Consider the following 17,921-nt stretch of genomic DNA (forward strand, 5'->3'; position numbering starts at 1 on the left):
TTTCTTTATGATTGTGTCTTGGTGAATATAAGAATTCTTTTCTTTTTTTAAAGAAGGGCTTTAATTTATTTATTCATGAGAGAGACATAGAGAGAGAGGCTGAGACGGGCAGAGGGAGAAGACTCCCTGTGGGGAGCCTGATGCGGAACTTGATCCCAGGACCCTGGGATCATGCCCTGAGCCAAAGAGGCTCAGCCGCTGAGCCACCCAGGCATCCCAAGAATTATTTTTGATTTGAATTCTCCCTTGCAATACTCATTTTGACTTGCAGGTATTTGGTAGGTTAGATTATGGAGGTTTTGAGCATGTATTTATGATATATATTAAATTTTACTAGGTTCTTTGTGTTATTAGAGTCTTCCTAAAGTTTCAAGAACTACTTATTAGATTCAGTCTTGATTCCACCATTTCCCTCACTCTCCATAATTAATCTGTTAAAGACCTTTGGTTGTATCATAGTAATAACTCTCAAATACTTCAGCAGTATGTATTCACCTTCCTAGCCTGCTGCCACTGCCTTGGTTCAAGCCCTTGGTATTTCTTGCATGGATTGTTTCAATAACCTCATCATCTGTTTTCCTGCTTCTTCCTGTCCAGCATTGTCTTCCATGCCTTGATAGCTTTCTAAAATTTATTTTTAATCATACCATTTCCGGGATCCCTGGGTGGCGCAGCGGTTTGGCGCCTGCCTTTGGCCCGGGGCGCGATCCTGGAGACTCGGGATCGAATCCCACGTCAGGCTCCCGGTGCATGGAGCCTGCTTCTCCCTCTGCCTGTGTCTCTGTCTCTCTCTCTATCTCTCTGTGACTATCATAAAAAAAAAAAAAAAAAATTAAAAAAAAAATCATACCATTTCCCTTGCCTAGGAATAATCTGTGCTTTTTATTTGCTTATTTCATGAAGTTCAAAATCCTCAGAATAGAATAGAAGTTCTTAAAGTCTGTAACTTGCCATCCTCATCTCCTGTACCTCTACTTCTCCCTTGCTCCTCCATTCTAAGTCTGTGTCTGTAGCAAAATATTTGGTATTTTACAGCATACCTGGCTCTTGCATTTTTCTGTGCTTTTGCAATATATTATTTTTGGATTGTGAAATTCTACTCAAATCTTCAGAAACAAGGGAAAAGTGACTTCTTCCTTGGAATTCTTCAGGCACACATTGTTTTGTCTTCCAAGGTTGTGTTCTAAGATGCTTGGAATCTAGTAGAAAATAAGCACTTATGTCAATATGTTTTGTACGTATTATAGTGTTGTTCCCTCCCACAAGACTCTGATCCTGGAAGAGTAGTATGTGTCCCCAATTTGTCTTTGAATACAGTGCCTAACATTGTCTAGTACATAGTAGATAGAGTAGCTACTTCATAAATGCTTACATAATGAATAATTGTTTCTTCTTACAGATGAATAATATTAAAGAAAACCTGAACTATACTCCTTGTTCTTCACTAACTACGTATGTGACCTTCAGTGAGTCATTTAACTTTTCTAGGTGTCAGTTTCTTCATTTGTGAAATGAAAGGTGGGAACAGATAATCTCCTAAATCCTTCCCAGCCCAGACATCTTATTATTGCAGGTTTTATTTGTGCAAAAGACAATCTAATCATTAACATAATTTTATTGTCCATGACTTGCAATGAAGACAAAACCCAAACCAAATTCTTTAACTCATTTGACTCTGCACTTCATGTTCATTCTTGAGAAGAGGATCATTCTAATCTTAATGAGCTTTCCTGATGTTACAAATATTCACAACTTTATTGAATTAAAATCTTTTATGTTATTATTTAAATCAAATATATGACTGTTTATATTTCCAGCAACTCCAATTCAAAAGTTTGTGGTACCTCTATCTTTCATAGAGATACAAAAAGATACTTTTGAAGGAACATGGTATTTAATAAAACAATATTTATCTTTAAAATGTCTTACAATTATAATGACCAGAAAATAATTTTGAAAAAATTAAAAAAGTCATCTCAAAACCAACCTCATTTTCCTACTTGTGCATTTCTTTTCTCTCATATATGCATATTTTACCTAATTGATTATTCAACTTTATATACTACTCTTTTCACATAGCATATCATCAGCAGTATGTGTCATTTCTACATTGACTTATAATTATTATTTTAGAGTCCTGCATAATGTTTCTTCAATGGACATTGGAAAATTTACTTATTTCCCTACTGTTAATTTGTTAGATCACTTCCTCATCAATACAAACAATTCTACAACAAATGTCTTCCTTTACTCAGAATCTAGAGATTTTTGCTTAGGATCCATTTTCAGAAGTGAAATTATCTGGTTAATGAGTAAGATTGTTAACTTCATAGTTGCCTTTGGAAATTATGTGCAAAAGTATAATTTGGGGGGTACAGCCCAACTACCCAATTTGATTTATGGTGTTATAATATTTCAAACAATACACCATTTTTTTCCTGTATTTATTTGTGCCAACTAAAAGTTACAAATGCATTTGGCTGCAAGCAAATGAAAAAAATTAATCCAGTCAAGAGTGGCTTAAACAGATTGGAGTTTAATTTTTTTTTCTTGTAACGAAAATCTAGCGGTAGGCAAGCTGTCCTAGCCTGGCAACTGCTCAAGGAAGTCATTGAGGACCAAGGACCATCACATTTGACTCTTCCATCCTTAGTAAATGGTTTTTTGTCTTCATGGTTGCAAGATGGCTATTATACCTCTAGGCATTGAATTGAAGAAGGAAGAGGGGTAAAGGACTAAAGGGGCATATTATCTTTCTGTACTAATAAAACACTTTCCCAGAAGCCCCATCTGGTTATTTTGGCTTTGATCTCATTGTTCAGAACCAGGTCAGAGAGTCACACTTCACTGCGGGGCAGTTTGGGAAAGAGAGTATTTTATCTTTTATATCTTTGTAGTCTAGGAAGGTTAGAGTGAAAGGGGATATGAATGGTTTTTGAGTAAAAAGATCATGATGTTGCCCCATTACTTTTATTATTTTCAGTGAAAAATAAATGTGTTCCATTTATTATAATTAAATGATAAACCTGTTCAAGGAAGTCTTTTCAAATATTTTATTTTTAAGTAATCTCCCCATTCAACATGGGGCTCAAACTCATAACCCACAGATCCAGAGTTGCATGCTGTACCAACTGAGCCAGCCAGGTGCCCTTGTTCAGGGAGTTTATTGAATCCATGTCCTAATCCTCAGCATTAGCATAGTGTTCATATAGAAGAGGCTCAAGAAATGTTTGTAATATGTTGAAAAAGAAAGATATGATCCCTGGAATTTAGGATAGGTTAATTTAAAAAGTCCTTTTAGATTTGACTCATTTTCTTTAATATGATTTCTTGTCGAATACTAGGAAGCTTCATAATTTGTATGGCAATGGTGAAAGCCTGAGAATCTGGCATTTAACACACATTCATCATGGACATCCCTTCTTCCCTTATTTGCTGGTAAATTTACGACCCCAGAACCTTCCTGGTTGGCTCTCTGATTTTCCTTCTAGGCAGATGAATGTTGGATAATATTTATTCATTCATTCAGCAAACATTTGTTACATGCTACTATGTGCTTCACACACTTTTGTTGAACACATGAGCTGAGATAGAGCTCATGTTCTAATAAGAGAAGAAAGGCAAAAGTAAATAGACAACACAATTTAGACAATGGGAAGTGCCACGAGGAAAATAAAGTTATATGTCAGCTAGGGCTGAGAAAGACATTTTAGGGAGTGTTAGGGAAGCTTCTCTGAAAAGGTGATATGTAAAGTAAGATCTGAATGGTGAGAAGAAGCAGAGTATATGCATTGGACTCGGTTTAGAGGACCTCTCCAGAATGGCTTGGCCCCAGCTGTCCTTCTACCCCTTTGCTTATTCTTTTGCTCAACAGAGAGCCCCCTCCACTGACATGGACATTGCCTTCTCTCCTGCTCTGCCAGCTTTCTCAGTCTCCCCCTGAGGAGGGCTGAACTATGGCACAGCCTCTACCGAGGTAATATTGGCAGGAGATTCAACAGCTTGGTGTTCAGGCCCAACCAGTATCTGTCCTTAGAAGTTTCTCCCATCACTTGCAGAAAGGGCTGAGGAGTCTTGCTGTGGGGCAGGGGTCTGGGGTCCCCAGCAGGTGTCATAATGATCCAGTAACACAGCCAGGGAGTGAGGGCGAGTTAATTCCAGAAGGGACAAACTTCAGCCAGTGAGAGATAAGGCACAAGAATAAAGTGGCAGTGAAATTCGTCTTGCTCCTGCAGACAGAATGTTCCCAGCTGCAAAGACGATGTAAATCCTGTCTGGAAGAAGTTCTGGTGATCAAGCAACCAGGTATGTTTATTTGTGAGGATGCAGTCATGCCATAACTCACCATCTTGAATTTAATTTCCCCCTTTTTCTACCTTCCTCTCTTTTCCCTTCATCAACTGCTGGGATTATATTTCGCCATAAAGCCTTGGCTTGTGAGATTTACATCAAGGTCTGTTTTTCTTAGGGAACCCACATGAAAACAAACACTGTGGAGAAATTTGGGGGTAGAGCCACAGTTCCCAACTGTGCATGAAGGTGCTCCGTTTCTGCCATGAATTTACAGGGGCATTGCAGGATGCTTTAAATTTCCAAGAGAAACACAGTGATAGCTTCTGTTAGATGCCATGCAAACTACTAGCTCAAGGTAGTTGAGAGCTTCAATAGGATCCACACTACTTTCTTTCAATGACATTGTTATCTTGGCAAAGCTGGGTTTTCAGTGTTTGCTCTGATAACAAGCAAAACCAGGTACAGGAAATGAAAGTGGTGAAATCTAGTAAGATTCCAAGGTTTGAGAAGTTGTGCCATGCCCATTACTGTCCCATTGACAAGTAATTTTGGCTATTTTTAAAAAATTTTTTTAAAATTTTGGCTATTTAAGAATGAGATACAAATATCACGATTTCCTTTCAAACCATATTCACTATTTAAAAAACAAAAAACAAAAAACATCTGTTAGGGGCAGCCTGGGTGGCTCAGCGGTTTAACACTGCCTTCAGCCCAGGGCCTGATCCTGGAGACCCGGGATCGAATCCCACGTCGGACTCCCTGCATGGAGCCTTCTTCTCCCTCTGCCTGTGTCTCTGCCTGCCCCCCGCCCCGCCGCCTGTGTGTCTCTGATGAATAAATAAAATCTTAAACAAAAAAAGCAAGGCATGGACTTAGAATTAGACCCTCAACTCCGCCTTAAAAATAAAAACAAACACCTGTTAAAGTTTTGAAGACATAAATGCTTCTTAAATTGTTAGGACCCAACTACCTAATCAACAGAAATGTTAGGTTCTTCTTTTGGCTTGGAGTTCCCAGGAAAATGAATTACTGAGGCATTAAGGGTTCTGTGAACTGAGAAAGTTTAAGAACCTCTGAAGTAGAGTATTCCAGGTAGCACAAGTAGCAAGTCTAGACATTGGAAGGAAAAAAGCCTACACACATCAGTTCAACTCAGTTTTTTCCCTTTGGTGACAGTATGTTCAAAACCTTTATTACCTTGAGTTTGGTCTATACATAACTAAGATCCTAAATGTGTGTGTGTGTGTGTGTGTGGTTTATGTGTGTTACTTGCTTTTAAAAAAAAAAAAAAACAACCACCATAATTCTGTGTTATTTCCTGAAAATTATCAATCGCTACAAACATTTTTAAAAATGTTGGTTATACTATTCTCTTTATTACTGGTCTTGCAATCTCTTTAAACTCAAAAAGAAAGAAAGAAAGAAAGAAAGAAAGAAAGAAAGAAAGAAAGAAAGAAAGAAAGAAAGAAAGAAATTGTTCTTTCTTTAAAACTCCATGCTTAAAGACGTTTTTGGACAGGCTAGAATTTGGAGACTCCAGTTTGGTATTTAGGACAGGGATGATACCAAGTTTTTTTGTTTTTGTTTTTTTTTAAGATTTTATTTATTTATCCATGACACACACACACACACACACACACACACACACACACGCAGAGGGAGAAGCAGGCTCCATGCAGAAGCCTGACGTGGGACTTGATCCCAAGTCTCCAGGATCACGCCCTGGGCCAAAGGCAGGCGCTAAACCGCTGAGCCACCTGGGCTGCCCGAAGATACCTGTTTTAATTATAGAAATATGAAGTAAGAAGCCCACCTCATGGGGCATGGCTTTGGGTCCAGGGATGGAGATATTTTCTAGGTGACGCCTGGGATTAGAAGCAGGATGTTTCAACAAACTCAGAGAAGCTTATTTTCTTGGTTATGTATTTACTCAGAATCATACAAGATGCATTTTTAAACCTGTATGACAATTTCCTTTCCTGTGATTGGAATGCTTTTGACCCATTTCCAAGGATTCTACTTTAGAGTCAAGGTAACCAAGAAGTTGAATGAATAATTACAAGGTTGCCTAGTGACCACTGAAAAACAAAAAGGAAAATACCTTGCCTAAAAGAATAATTGCTATTTTAAGTAACTTCTTAGAAGGCCATCTACAACAAGAATTTTCATTTGTTTTATGCTGGAATGATTTGTACCTCTTGGGTGTACGGCTTCTCTCTTTCTCTCCATTAAGTTCAATGGTGTGTGTTCAATGACCATTTTCTTAACCCTATTTTCCTTTGTTCAGCAGCCCATCTTTGTGGGTACACTCTTTTAACATGCAAATACACAGCTGATTGGTCTAGCGGGCTTTTCCGTTAGCCTGGGAGGCATTCTGTTTCCTGTCAGTATGTACTGATTTAATCAGACAAAAAACTCAACCTTCTACTAGGACCATTCCACTCTGAGTGTCACTGCCTTCTCATGTATTTTCCCCGAAATCCTATATAGCTATTCTCTTTTTTCCTGTAAAGGATAGTATACCATATATTCTGAACTTTGTTTCTCTTTTCTTTTTTTTTTTTTAACTTATTTAAATTCAATTAGTTAACATATAGTGTATCACTGGTTTCAGTTGTAGAGTTCAATAATTCATCAGTTGCCTATATTGCCTCGTGCACATTACATCACGTACCCTCCTGAATGCCCATTGCCTAGTTATCCCATCCCCCTGCCCATCTCCCCTCCAGCAGCCTTCAGCTTGTTCCTAGAGTTAGAAGTCTCCTCTGATTTGCTTCTCTCTGATTTCATCTTATTTCATTTTTCCTTCATTTCCCCTATGGTCCTCTGTTTTGTTTCTTGAATTCCACTCTGTTTTTCTTTTTTCGTTAACATATTTGAGATTGTTTATATTATTATGCATGACTTTGCCTTATTTCTCTCAAGGCTGCAGAGAATTCCATTGTTTGGGCAAATAATAATTTAGGTAATTTCTCCATTTTAACATGCATTTAGGTTGTTTCAGTCTTAAATTTTTGGTGTACACTTACAAGAACATCAGAGGACAAATTCCTAGAAGTGGAATTGCTGGGTTAATTAGGTTGTGCATTCCAAGTATTGATAGATACTGGCAAATTTCCCATCAGGGAGACTGTATCAAACTACCCCAATAATTTGAGGAAGTGTTGGTTTTCCTAATCCATCATCAATACCGTCTATGATCAAACTGTTTATTTTTTAAAAATGACATCTTATTATAGTTTAAAATTGAGTTTCTTTTATAAGGAGTGAATTTGAGCATCTCTCTGTATCTTCAAAATCGTTTGTTTTTCTTTTCTAAGCCAATAAACATTTAATGATGGCCTACAAATATGCATAATTGTTATCCTCATTACTGGAGACATGGTAATAAACAATATGTAGCCTCCACAGACATATGGTAGAGACAGACAAGTGGCCAACAGTTACACTGGTCAAAATGTGGTATAATGGTACATTGGGAACCTGTTGGAGACACACCCATCATGGTGCAGAAGATCAATGGAGCCTCTAGCGGGAAGTGGTGTGCCAACTCAAATCCAATAGAAGTATGGTAGTTAGCTAGGCGAATACGAGGGATGGGAAGAAGATCACTAGGAGGGAGCAGACCCGGGTGTGCAAAGATGGGAGCAGAAAGCATCTGGCACTTGTACATAGTCCCATTCAGAGTGGCGCTGTCAGAAAAATAGGAAGGGGAGGTGGCAGGGCCTGCACACCACCCACTAATGTGGCCTTGAAAATCAGTCCAGGGGTTACGTGAACTTTGCCCTAATGAGACTATGACATAATTGGAGGAGTTTCAAATGGAGGATATCATATCAGAAGTATCTGAGGGGTCGAGCTAGAGAGTTGATTGAAGAAGATATGGCGAGCAGTTAGGACGCTGTCCAATAATTCAGGTAAGATGATGTTTCTGTGGTCTTAGGGATACACTAGATATTCGTAGATCTCGTGGAACATTATTGTTGAAGCACCTCACTCCCCCAGGCCCCTCTGAAGATGAGGCACATGGCACAGGGGTGAGGGGCAACCTCCTACCGCCAGACAGCCTGGGTACGGGTCCTGCCTCTGCCAGTTTCTAGTTGCACGAGCCGGAGCGAAGGAGGAAGCCACTAACGTCTGAGGATTGCTGCGGAGATGCGTGTCAGGTGCTCCGTGTGGCACTCGTCTTATAAAAATGGAAGCTTAATAACCGCTATCTGGGCTTTTTTTTTTTTTTTTTTAAATTTTATTCATGAGAGACACACAGAGAGAGAGAGAGAGAGAGAGGCAGAGACACAGGCAGAGGGAGAAGCAGGCTCCCTGCAGGGAGCCCGACGCGGGACTCGATCCCGAGACCCCAGGATCACGCCCTGGGCCGAAGCGGCGCTAAACCGCGGAGCCCCCCGGGCTGCCCATCCCGCGACCCTCTTCCACGGAAGGAGCAGCTGCTTAGGAGCAGCCTGCGGTGCGCGGTGCCGCAGACGCTGGGCCGGCTGGGGGATGCGCGGAGGAAGGGGCCCCAGCCCTCGGCCCGGGGCAGCTTAAGCTTGACCTGCCTGCCCCCGCCGCTCGCTGGGCGCCCTTTCTCTCCGGGTCCGCACGGCACCGCTCCCCCCCACCCCCCACCCCCGAGCTGCGGGCGGCCGCAGCCTCCCGTGCACCGACACCGACACCGACACCGACACCGACACCGACCGGGGCGCCCCCGCCCCCGCCCCCGCCCCCGCCCCGCCCCGGCCCGGCCCGGCCTCCCCTCCCAGCCCCGCGCCCCGGGGCAGAGCCCGCGGGCAGCTCCGGCTCGCGCCCCCGATTCAGGGAGAGGGCGGCGGGGCGGGCGCGGCGGGCGCGGCGGGCGCGGGTTGGCCGCGGGGGGCGGGGAGGCGGCCTCTGATTGGTCGGGGAGGGGGCGTGGAGCACGGAGTTTCCCACAATGCCCCGGTGCGGTGCAGCCGCGGATGGATGCTGCGGGAAGGGGCTGCCATTTGCCGCCCCTGCCAGCGGCGCGCGGAGCCGCTCGCTCCCCCGCAGAGGCGGCCCGGCCCCCGCGACGCCGCCGCCTCGGCCCGGTCCGCGGCCGCCGCAGCGGTCGCCATGAACCCCGGCTCCGCGGCGGGAGAGGACAAGGGCGCGCCGGGCGGCGGCGGCGGCGGCGGGGGGAGCTGCTGCCTGGGCGCCGAGGGCGGCGCGGAGCCGCGGGGCGCGGGGGCAGCGGCGGCGCTGGGGGCCGCCGCCCTGGAGGAGCCCGCGGCCGGCGGCCCGAAGGAGAAGGACGAGGCGCTGGAGGAGAAGCTGCGGAACTTAACTTTCCGGAAGCAGGTGTCGTACAGGTAGGCGCGGCTGCCCAGGTGCGGCGCCGGGCGGAGAGCTCTGCCCCCCCCCCCCCACCCCGCGCTCCCGCCCACCTGGGGGCGCCCGGCTCCTGGGTACCTCTCCTCTCTCCCCCTGGCGGGGACATGCAGCCTCGTCTCCTCCCAGCGCCCGGTCTCCCTCTGGAACAGGACAGAGGACTGGGTCCCTGAGGTCACGGCAGCCACCGTCATGCGTGTGCACCCGAGCGGGGCTCAGTTTCCCCGAGAGAAGTCCTCAAAGTTGTCCCTAAGCCGGTGTCATCTGTGGCCACTCCCCCTACCTCCTGGATTTCCTTGGATGAACCTTTGGCACCAACTCGGTAGTCGCCCTACAGACAGGAAGGAACAGCACCGCACTGGCACTGGCGAGAAATCCTTGGGGAAGTTGGCCCTGCCCTGAAATCTCCCATCAGGGAAGGGTCGATGTACAGGGAAGTCTGTGGGTGGCCACCTGGGGAGGGGGTTACCCATACCCGTGCTCTCTCCCTCTCCCCCCAGTGGAGGGTGGGGGGTGCCCAGCACCAGGAGGCGGGGAACCCGCAGGCCGGTCCGGGGTGAGTGCCACAATGGGACCATGCTTGCCCCTGAGGACGGATGCAACTGAGAGACAAGGACAGTGTAGGATAAAGGGCCACCAAGTTATCATAAGAGATGACCCCAAAGTGTTTCAGTATGGAAACGTGAGAAATGAGGATTCAGTACGTTCTCTGCTCCACCTCCCCACCGGCATCCTCAGGCAAGAAGAAAGCTTTTGAGAGGTTCCGAGAGTTTCAGAGACTCTCCCCTTACTGCTGGGTTAGTTTTAAAGTCAAGGCAATAACTAAGCATAGAATTACAAACATTTGCACTTGCTGGGCTCTGAGCATTTCCTGAAAAGGGGTCAGTAAAAAACATTAGTGTGACCTGACTCCTTTGAGCCGGCAGTCCTTTCCAGAAACCCATATAAAGTATTAAGCCTGCCACACCATGTGCTGTTATGTAAGCAAAAGCAGATGACAGAGGTGTGTGGGTTTGTGAGGGCGTGTGTTGTGTTTATGGGGGCATGTGTGTGAATCTTTGGGATCCCCGTAGGCATTGCCTGGACTCGAGGCCCCAGTCACTAGGGCATGGGCCCCGTGTCTCTAAGTGTTGGTTGGCTTCTGATGACTCGGAATCGGTCTTGCTGGTGAGGCTGTGGCTCCCGCATCCCCTGCGTGCATTTTGTTCACTGTGCACTGAGGGAGTTTCCCACTTAACTTGCTCTTTTAGTTACTCACATAGATCAGGATCAAATGAATCTTTCTCTTTATATTTTTTGGTTTCTAAAAATAGGTGCTGGAGAGTGGGGTAGCTCTAGGGAGGTATGCTAGGACACAGGCAGTTCTACTTCCTAGTGATGATGGCCTGCCCAGCCCTTAGGGGAACAGGGACCACATCCAGTCTAATTTGGGAGCTGTGGGTTTGGGGGGGGGGGTTGATTACATTACGCACATTGTGGGTCTGGGCTCCTGAGCTGAGAAACTCTCCTGCGTTACTGGTACTCATTGGACTCCTGGCGACAGTGGGTAGGGCTCTGAGGCCAGAGTTTGCAAGGGAAATCATTTCAGCGTGCCTCTTGGGTCATTCCCTGAGGCTCTCTCCTGGACCTGGGCACTGTGTGAGTGGGGCATGGCTTTCTGGATTGCACGCCCACGCATGCATGTGTGAGCGTGTGCACACACAAACATAGACATGGACACAGAATTTTTCTGTAAAGTACTAAGAATACGGCATCTGCCTTCCAATCCATCGAGGTGGATCCCACTTTGTGAACATTTCCTTTCAAATAAAGCTTTACAATCTCCAATTCATGGAACCACCTGCTTCAGCATCACCTCAGGGGGCTGGTTAAAAAGGCCTGCCACCCCGGACTTACAAAATCAAACAGTCCGTGGGTGGGAATCTTTAACAGCCTCCTGAGGCAATGCTTAAGCACATTAATATCTGAGGATTGCTGCCCTATTTTTTGCCCAAAGGCTAAACAATTGATCTTTGAGCTCATAAACGGGTGCCCAGCCAAACAAGGCCAGGGAGTCCCAAAGTCAGAGGAAAGACAGCGAAGACATAGGTGATTCCATCTGGCTCATGTTTGTCCTGGGTCACCCGTTTGATTACTATTATTATCTTTTTTAGAGTCAGGGTGAGTGACCTCCCCACTCGCATGGCAGCTGTTCCTGCTGGATTCAGGTGTAGCTGGGCCTGACCATTTTGCTGGTGGGTTAACAGGTAGTCTGTAAAGAAAGTACAGCTCTGGCTGGAGTTGGGCCCTGGCCCCTCTGTGAGGCCCACGCCGCCTCACTCCCGGGGGCACCCGAGGACAGCGACTGGTGGGGTGGGTGTTTGTGGAGACAGGTTGGGAGTACATCAGGGGATGGAGCCTGAGTGAAGGGGTCGGTTGGTGGGGGAAGCCTGGCCATTTGTGTAAGGGGGGTCGTGTGAGGTGGGGGGGAAGAGGAGCCTTGCAGGTAGGTAAAAAATATCTTTTGGAGAACATGGGAATTTGCAGAATGACACTTGACAGGAAAGAAGAAGGGGACTTTGGGAGAGGGTGTGCGTGTGCGTGTGTGTAGGGGGGTCTCATCTGCTCCTTCTGTTGCTAAGGAACATATAAGCTAGATTTTAAAAATAAATGAGGAGTGGGTGGGCATATGCAGTGACTCCTGTCTTTTTAGGAACTGGAGCCCTTTACAAAAAGCCTTTAAATAACCATTTCTGGAGGCAGATTATTCATTTTGCCTGACTTTTACTTTGTTAAGTAAAATAAACTCTTTATATACCTCTAGATTTCCCCTCATTATCTTTTCTTTCTTGGCTTTTTTTTTGGGGGGGGGGAGCCATTTTTCCCATGAAGAGTTTTCCTTTATTTCAGATTCTGCTCCCCTAGAGCAAATAGTCTCTGTAGACTGTAAAGCTAAAGGTTTTAGAAGGCAGTGCAAGTGAGCTGGTACTTTTCTCTTAAAATTACTACTTCCTTTTTCTTTGCAAATTATGGTGCTGCAACATGATACATATGTGCCAACGACTATATAATGTGTAGGAACTGGGTTTTTTTTAAAACTGCTGTAAGAATTCCCATTTAAGTTAGTAAAAAAAAAAATTATTTCAGAAATCCACAGGGGAGGGGAAGGAGAGGGTAGCTGATGTTCCTCGTACCAGGCACTGCATATGCCATCCTGTTTACTTGTCATGATGGTCTTATGTGTGGTTATGGTTATTTCTATATATTTCTATTCTATTCATTCTACAGACAATGAACTTGAGGGATAGGACTTGAGTAGGAGGCAGATTGCAAACCAAGATCTGACTCTAAAGGGTGCTCCCTTTATTTATTCTTTTTAAAATTTTTTTATTGGAGTTCAGTTTGCCAACATATAGCATAACACCCAGTGCTCATCCCGCCAAGTGCCCACCTCAGTGCCTATCACCCAGTCACCCCAACCCCCCGCCCACCTACCCTTCCACTACCCCTTGTTCATTTCCCAGAGTTAGGTGTCTCTCATGCTTTGTCACCCTCACTGATATTTTCACTCATTTTCCTCTCCTTTCCCTTTATTCCCTTCCACTAATTTTTATATTCCCCAAATGAATGAGACCATATAATGTTTGTCCTTTTCCGATTGACTTATTTCACTCGGGCGCTCCCTTTAAACCATGTTCTGCTTCCCTCAACATTCACTTCGGGTTGGAAGCCTCTCCACGAGTGTGCAAGCATATATATGTGTGTGTGTGTGTATGTGTGCGATGTGAGCTGTTGTTCACCTCCTTTGTAATAGGTCACAGGTCATTATATATTATCTCTTACTCACTCTGGGTCATCTCCCTTTAGCCATATAAATTTAAGGAGTTCCTCTACTATGTCAAAAATAAAAATGAATATAGGGCAGCCGGGTGGCTCAGTGGTTTAGCGCTGCCTTCAGCCCACGGCGTGATCCTGGAGACCCAGGGTTGAGTCCCACGTCAGGCTCGCTGTATGGAGCCTGCTTCTCCCTCCGTCTGCTGTGTCTCTGCCTCTCTCTCTCTCTTTGTGTCTCTCATGAATAAATAAATAAAATCTTAAAAAAAGAATATAAATAATTCCCTTACTATGTCAGAATAAAAATGAATATAAACCCATGGTCACCGAAACATGTATTAGTTTTGCTTCTTAGAACAAAACCACCTACGTGACACCTGCCATAATCATGAAGATGCCCCTGTTAGAGTTTTACATGCCTTTGAATAAAAATTACACAGATGTTGTGTAGGTGAACCTAGGTCCAGTGAACAACTGGCCTGTGTGTGCGTCCTTGGGCAGCCCAAAATAAATAATGAGGTATGATTTCACTTGTAAGAAGGCCTGGGCAGCTACCATTATGTTTAAGATGTTGATGGTATGCTTCAGCTTCCTGACTTATGCTCCGGGACAGTCCTGCCAAACCCTCCTTAGAGGGGGATTTTGGTATGATACAGAAGTAACTAGCAGGAACTATTAAAGTCCTTAGGTTAGACAACTTGGCAAAAAATGATTTGTTATTCTTTACAGGTTGACAAGAACATAGTATTTCCATTCTTGTTTTTTTTCCTGCAAAGGAAAGATTGTATGATTATAGGAAAGGCCAGTGGAATGTAGAAAGCCAAATAGGACAGCATGGACTCTGTTTTTCCTTGCACAAGAATCAATCGTGTGCGGGCAAAGTTTTCTCCTGAATATCAGTATGCAGCATCCTCCTTTGTAAATCAATTTTGCTTATTTTATGTTTCATACATTTGCTCACTATCTAGAGCCTTCAGGATCAGATGAAAACTTCAATTCTAATTTAATGTTTCCTTCCTGAATAATTCCTTAAGACTTGGCTAAGTGGGGATCCCTGGGTGGTGCAGCGGTAGACCCAGGATCGAATCCCACGTCGGGCTCCCGGTGCATGGAGCCTGCTTCTCCCTCTGCCTATGTCTCTGCCTCCCTCTCTCTCTTTCTCTCTGTGTGACTATCGTAAATAAATAAAAATTAAAAAAAAAAAAAAGACTTGGCTAAGTGTAGACGTCCTCATTCAGGACACCAACTGGGCAGGATTGCACTGTAACCATTGTTCAGAGTACTCAATCTGCTCTAGTTGATTTTTCAGAGGCTTGCTTTTTACATGGTAGGGTGACAGCATTGGATCCTGTGGCGTCAGGGGGAGGAGAAGTTGGAGGGGGTTTTGCTGGTGTTTGTTTCTGCTGTGGCAACAACGTCATTGCGTCATAGGGTCAACTTTAATTAGAGTAGAGGTAGCTCTTTGGAACATTTCAGCCTCTCTAATAGAGAAAATGAGGACTCCCAGTGAGGCTGGCTACACCTTCCCTGTCCGATGGGGCTGGGTTATGGGATACACATCTTTTAGGCAACCCTGAGTTGTTCTTGAAGGGGGCTCAGAACTGTGTGAAGCTGGAAGTATCTAGAAGGACCATTGCCTAGTGGCTGACATGACATTTACTTTCTGACTTGGGTATATGTTGATAACACCAATCCTAATTACTTTCGCTAAGACCCTCTAATTTTAGTTTTAGGACAACAGTTGCTCCACATCAATGGTGGATAACTGAGGGACCAAGGTAAGGAGCAAAAAACGTCTAAACTGCAGGTTCTTTTTTATCCTTGGAAATTTAATTTGCATGAAATAACTATAAAAATGGACTAATTTCAAATTGTTTGAACTGGCTGGAACTATTTGAACTGTTGTAATTGTTTGAACTGGTTGGAATGTTATGCTTATTGCAAGGCATAACAAACCAAAGCAATGTAGAAGAAGATTAAAGAAGTTAAAATGCCAAAAAACGTCTGCTTGCACAGAATGCCCCCATAATTCCTCTCTGGCTTGTTCACCAGGCAAACTGCTCCTGAGGGTTAAGTTCCAAAGTGTCCACTTTCTGTGACAGGTGGTGGGTCTTCCTGTGTCCTCAACGTGGCACTTCCAAAAAGCTGTGTTAGGACTACCCTGTGATCTTCGGGTGTGAGAATTCGACTGGGGTTTGAACCTGGCATCTTCTAGCTGGTCTTGGGCATGTCATGTGACCCCACATATTCATCTCTAAAATGGGGGTAATAGTGATGCCTACCTTAGAGGTTTGTGATGAGAATTGCATGGGTTGCTTTATGCAAAGGACTCAGCACAGCGCCTTGCAGAGTTAACTTTTCCAGTTATTATTCCCCGCTAAGTTGTTAGCTCCTTTGAAGATGCAAATTGCACCTTATCAGTTGAATTTCTGAATCCTGTTCTTATTACTCAGTAGGTGTTGGATAAATATTTATTGGATGAATGAATTTAATTGCCTTCTTTAAATAAATGACTACTCTTCCCATTCCCTGTCCATCTCCGCTGCAATTTGCCTTTCGACCAAAAGAAAGGTTGGTCTTCTTCTCATTTACACTTTGTCCGACAGCCCGGAGCTGTGTTTCTGTGGCCCTCTTCCTGCGTGAGTAAGTACCTGCATCGGCCGTTTAGCCAGCTGTTGGAGGCTGGAGAGGGGTGGCAGGCTCCGAATCAACCAGCTATTTGCGGCTTGTCAAAGAAAAGGCCTTAATTTGCCTTCTGAGTAGCACTAATTAGCTCTCAGGCTCTCCTTTCTGTCTGTCACATTCCTTTCTAAGGGGGCATCATTGATTTCCTCCTCGGGGAATATTCCCATTGACTCCCCCCCACTCCCACTCCATGATTAGAATTTAGAGCTGCAGGAAGATGGCTCTCTACCTCTCCCCCCGCCCCTCCCGTTCCTGGAACCTGTCCTGCTGTCCACCAGCCCAGGTCCTGCCTTCCAGGGCCTCTGCTCCCCATCACCTCACTCTCCCTTCGCAGGTCACCCGCTTGAGTTGGGTGGGAAGGTTATTTTAGGAAGAATTTCTTGGGGCACCTGGGTGACTCAGTGGTTGAGCATCTGCCTTTGGCTCAGGTCGTGATCCCAGGGTCCTGGGATCGAGTCCCGCACTGGGCTCCCTGCATGGAGCCTGCTTCTTCCTCCGCCTGTGTCTCTGCCTCTCTCTGTGTATCCCTCATGAATAAATAAATAAAATCTTTTTTTTTTTTTAAGAGGAAGAGTTTCTTTGTCAACGTAGTGACGCTGAGCTTTTTTTTGTTTTTCACTAGCTTCATAAGACATCCTTCAAAAAAGTGTTAGCTACCTTTTAGCCACGTACATTTACCACCTTTGAAGGATGGTGGTGAGTGTTCGGACACCCATGGGGCTCAAGGGGACGTGGCATGAGCATTGCTCTGTTCCCTTAGAGGAAATCGGATAGTCAGATGTGTGTGCACTGGCTGAGGTTGGGTAGGGGTGGGAAGAAGGGTCTTCGCAGATGAATGTTCAACTCCTTCCCTTCCAGCCCTGAGGTTTTGTGAGCCTTTGAAATGGAGTAAATACTGTTTTCAGTTTTGTTTTGTTTTGTTTTTACAGACAACAGCTTTCTGACAGGGACTTCTGTAGTCCTTAACCTCCATGCATTCTACTCAAGTGGAGATTTGCTGTTAAATTTGCAGATTCATAAATAATGCTCTGATAAGAACCAATTGTCATTTGAGCTATCACATTAATGGTCTGGCTTGCTGGATGGAGTGGGGAAAAATCAAAGCTTAAAGCAGTAAGAACTCAACTGCAACCCAGTCTCATTATAATTACTCTCTAATGTCATGAGACACGGGTGGGATTGTGGTTAACAGCCCTGACTCTAGAGCCCTACCACCGCGTTTGGTTCTCCATCCATCTCTGTCTGCTGGGTGACCTCAGGCAAGTTACTTAATCTCTCTGTGCCTTTATTGCCTCACTGATGAAATAGTACGCCTGATGGTAGTACCCCAGCCCGTGGAATTGGTTGAAGGTTGATACCTGTAATGCTTCCTCCACAAAGTAAGTGCTACGAGTGTTGGAGTGGTGTCTTTCATACTTATGTCCAGCTAAGGAAACTTGGTGATTATTCTTCAAAATGTTGAACATGAGTCACATGTCAGTAGCTAGCAATCAAATTATTCAGAGAATATGAAAATAAGATAGCTCTATACTTAGGAAACTTAAAGGTTTTGGCATTCACCGAGGTATAGGATATGCACTTTTGCTTTCACAACATACTAAAAATTAGTTGACTCTTACTAGAGCGTGTGAAGAGGATCAAGTTGCCCCTAAGTGCTGTGGAAACTGGCGTAGGCAGGAAGCCAAGGTCAGAGATGATGCGCATGGTCAATGTGCCAAGCAGCAGTGGCCCACACCCCCAGACCAGTCATTTGGGAGCAGGAAGTCACGCATGGAAGTATTGGA

General features: G+C 44.8%; 1 protein-coding gene across 1 annotated transcript in view; it reads left to right on the forward strand.

The window, feature by feature from the left end:
* Positions 1 to 9,241: 9,241 nt before the first annotated feature.
* DGKI (diacylglycerol kinase iota) overlaps positions 9,242 to 17,921 on the forward strand; it is a 419,283-nt gene continuing 410,603 nt past the window's right edge. Inside the window, 2 exon segments of the mRNA XM_072762958.1 lie at positions 9,242 to 9,325; positions 9,327 to 9,620. Coding sequence (XP_072619059.1) covers positions 9,249 to 9,325; positions 9,327 to 9,620 — 371 coding nt within the window. The 5' untranslated portion in view covers positions 9,242 to 9,248.

The sequence above is a fragment of the Vulpes vulpes genome, chromosome 7 (assembly GCF_048418805.1).
Source record: "Vulpes vulpes isolate BD-2025 chromosome 7, VulVul3, whole genome shotgun sequence".
Taxonomy (NCBI): domain Eukaryota; kingdom Metazoa; phylum Chordata; class Mammalia; order Carnivora; family Canidae; genus Vulpes; species Vulpes vulpes.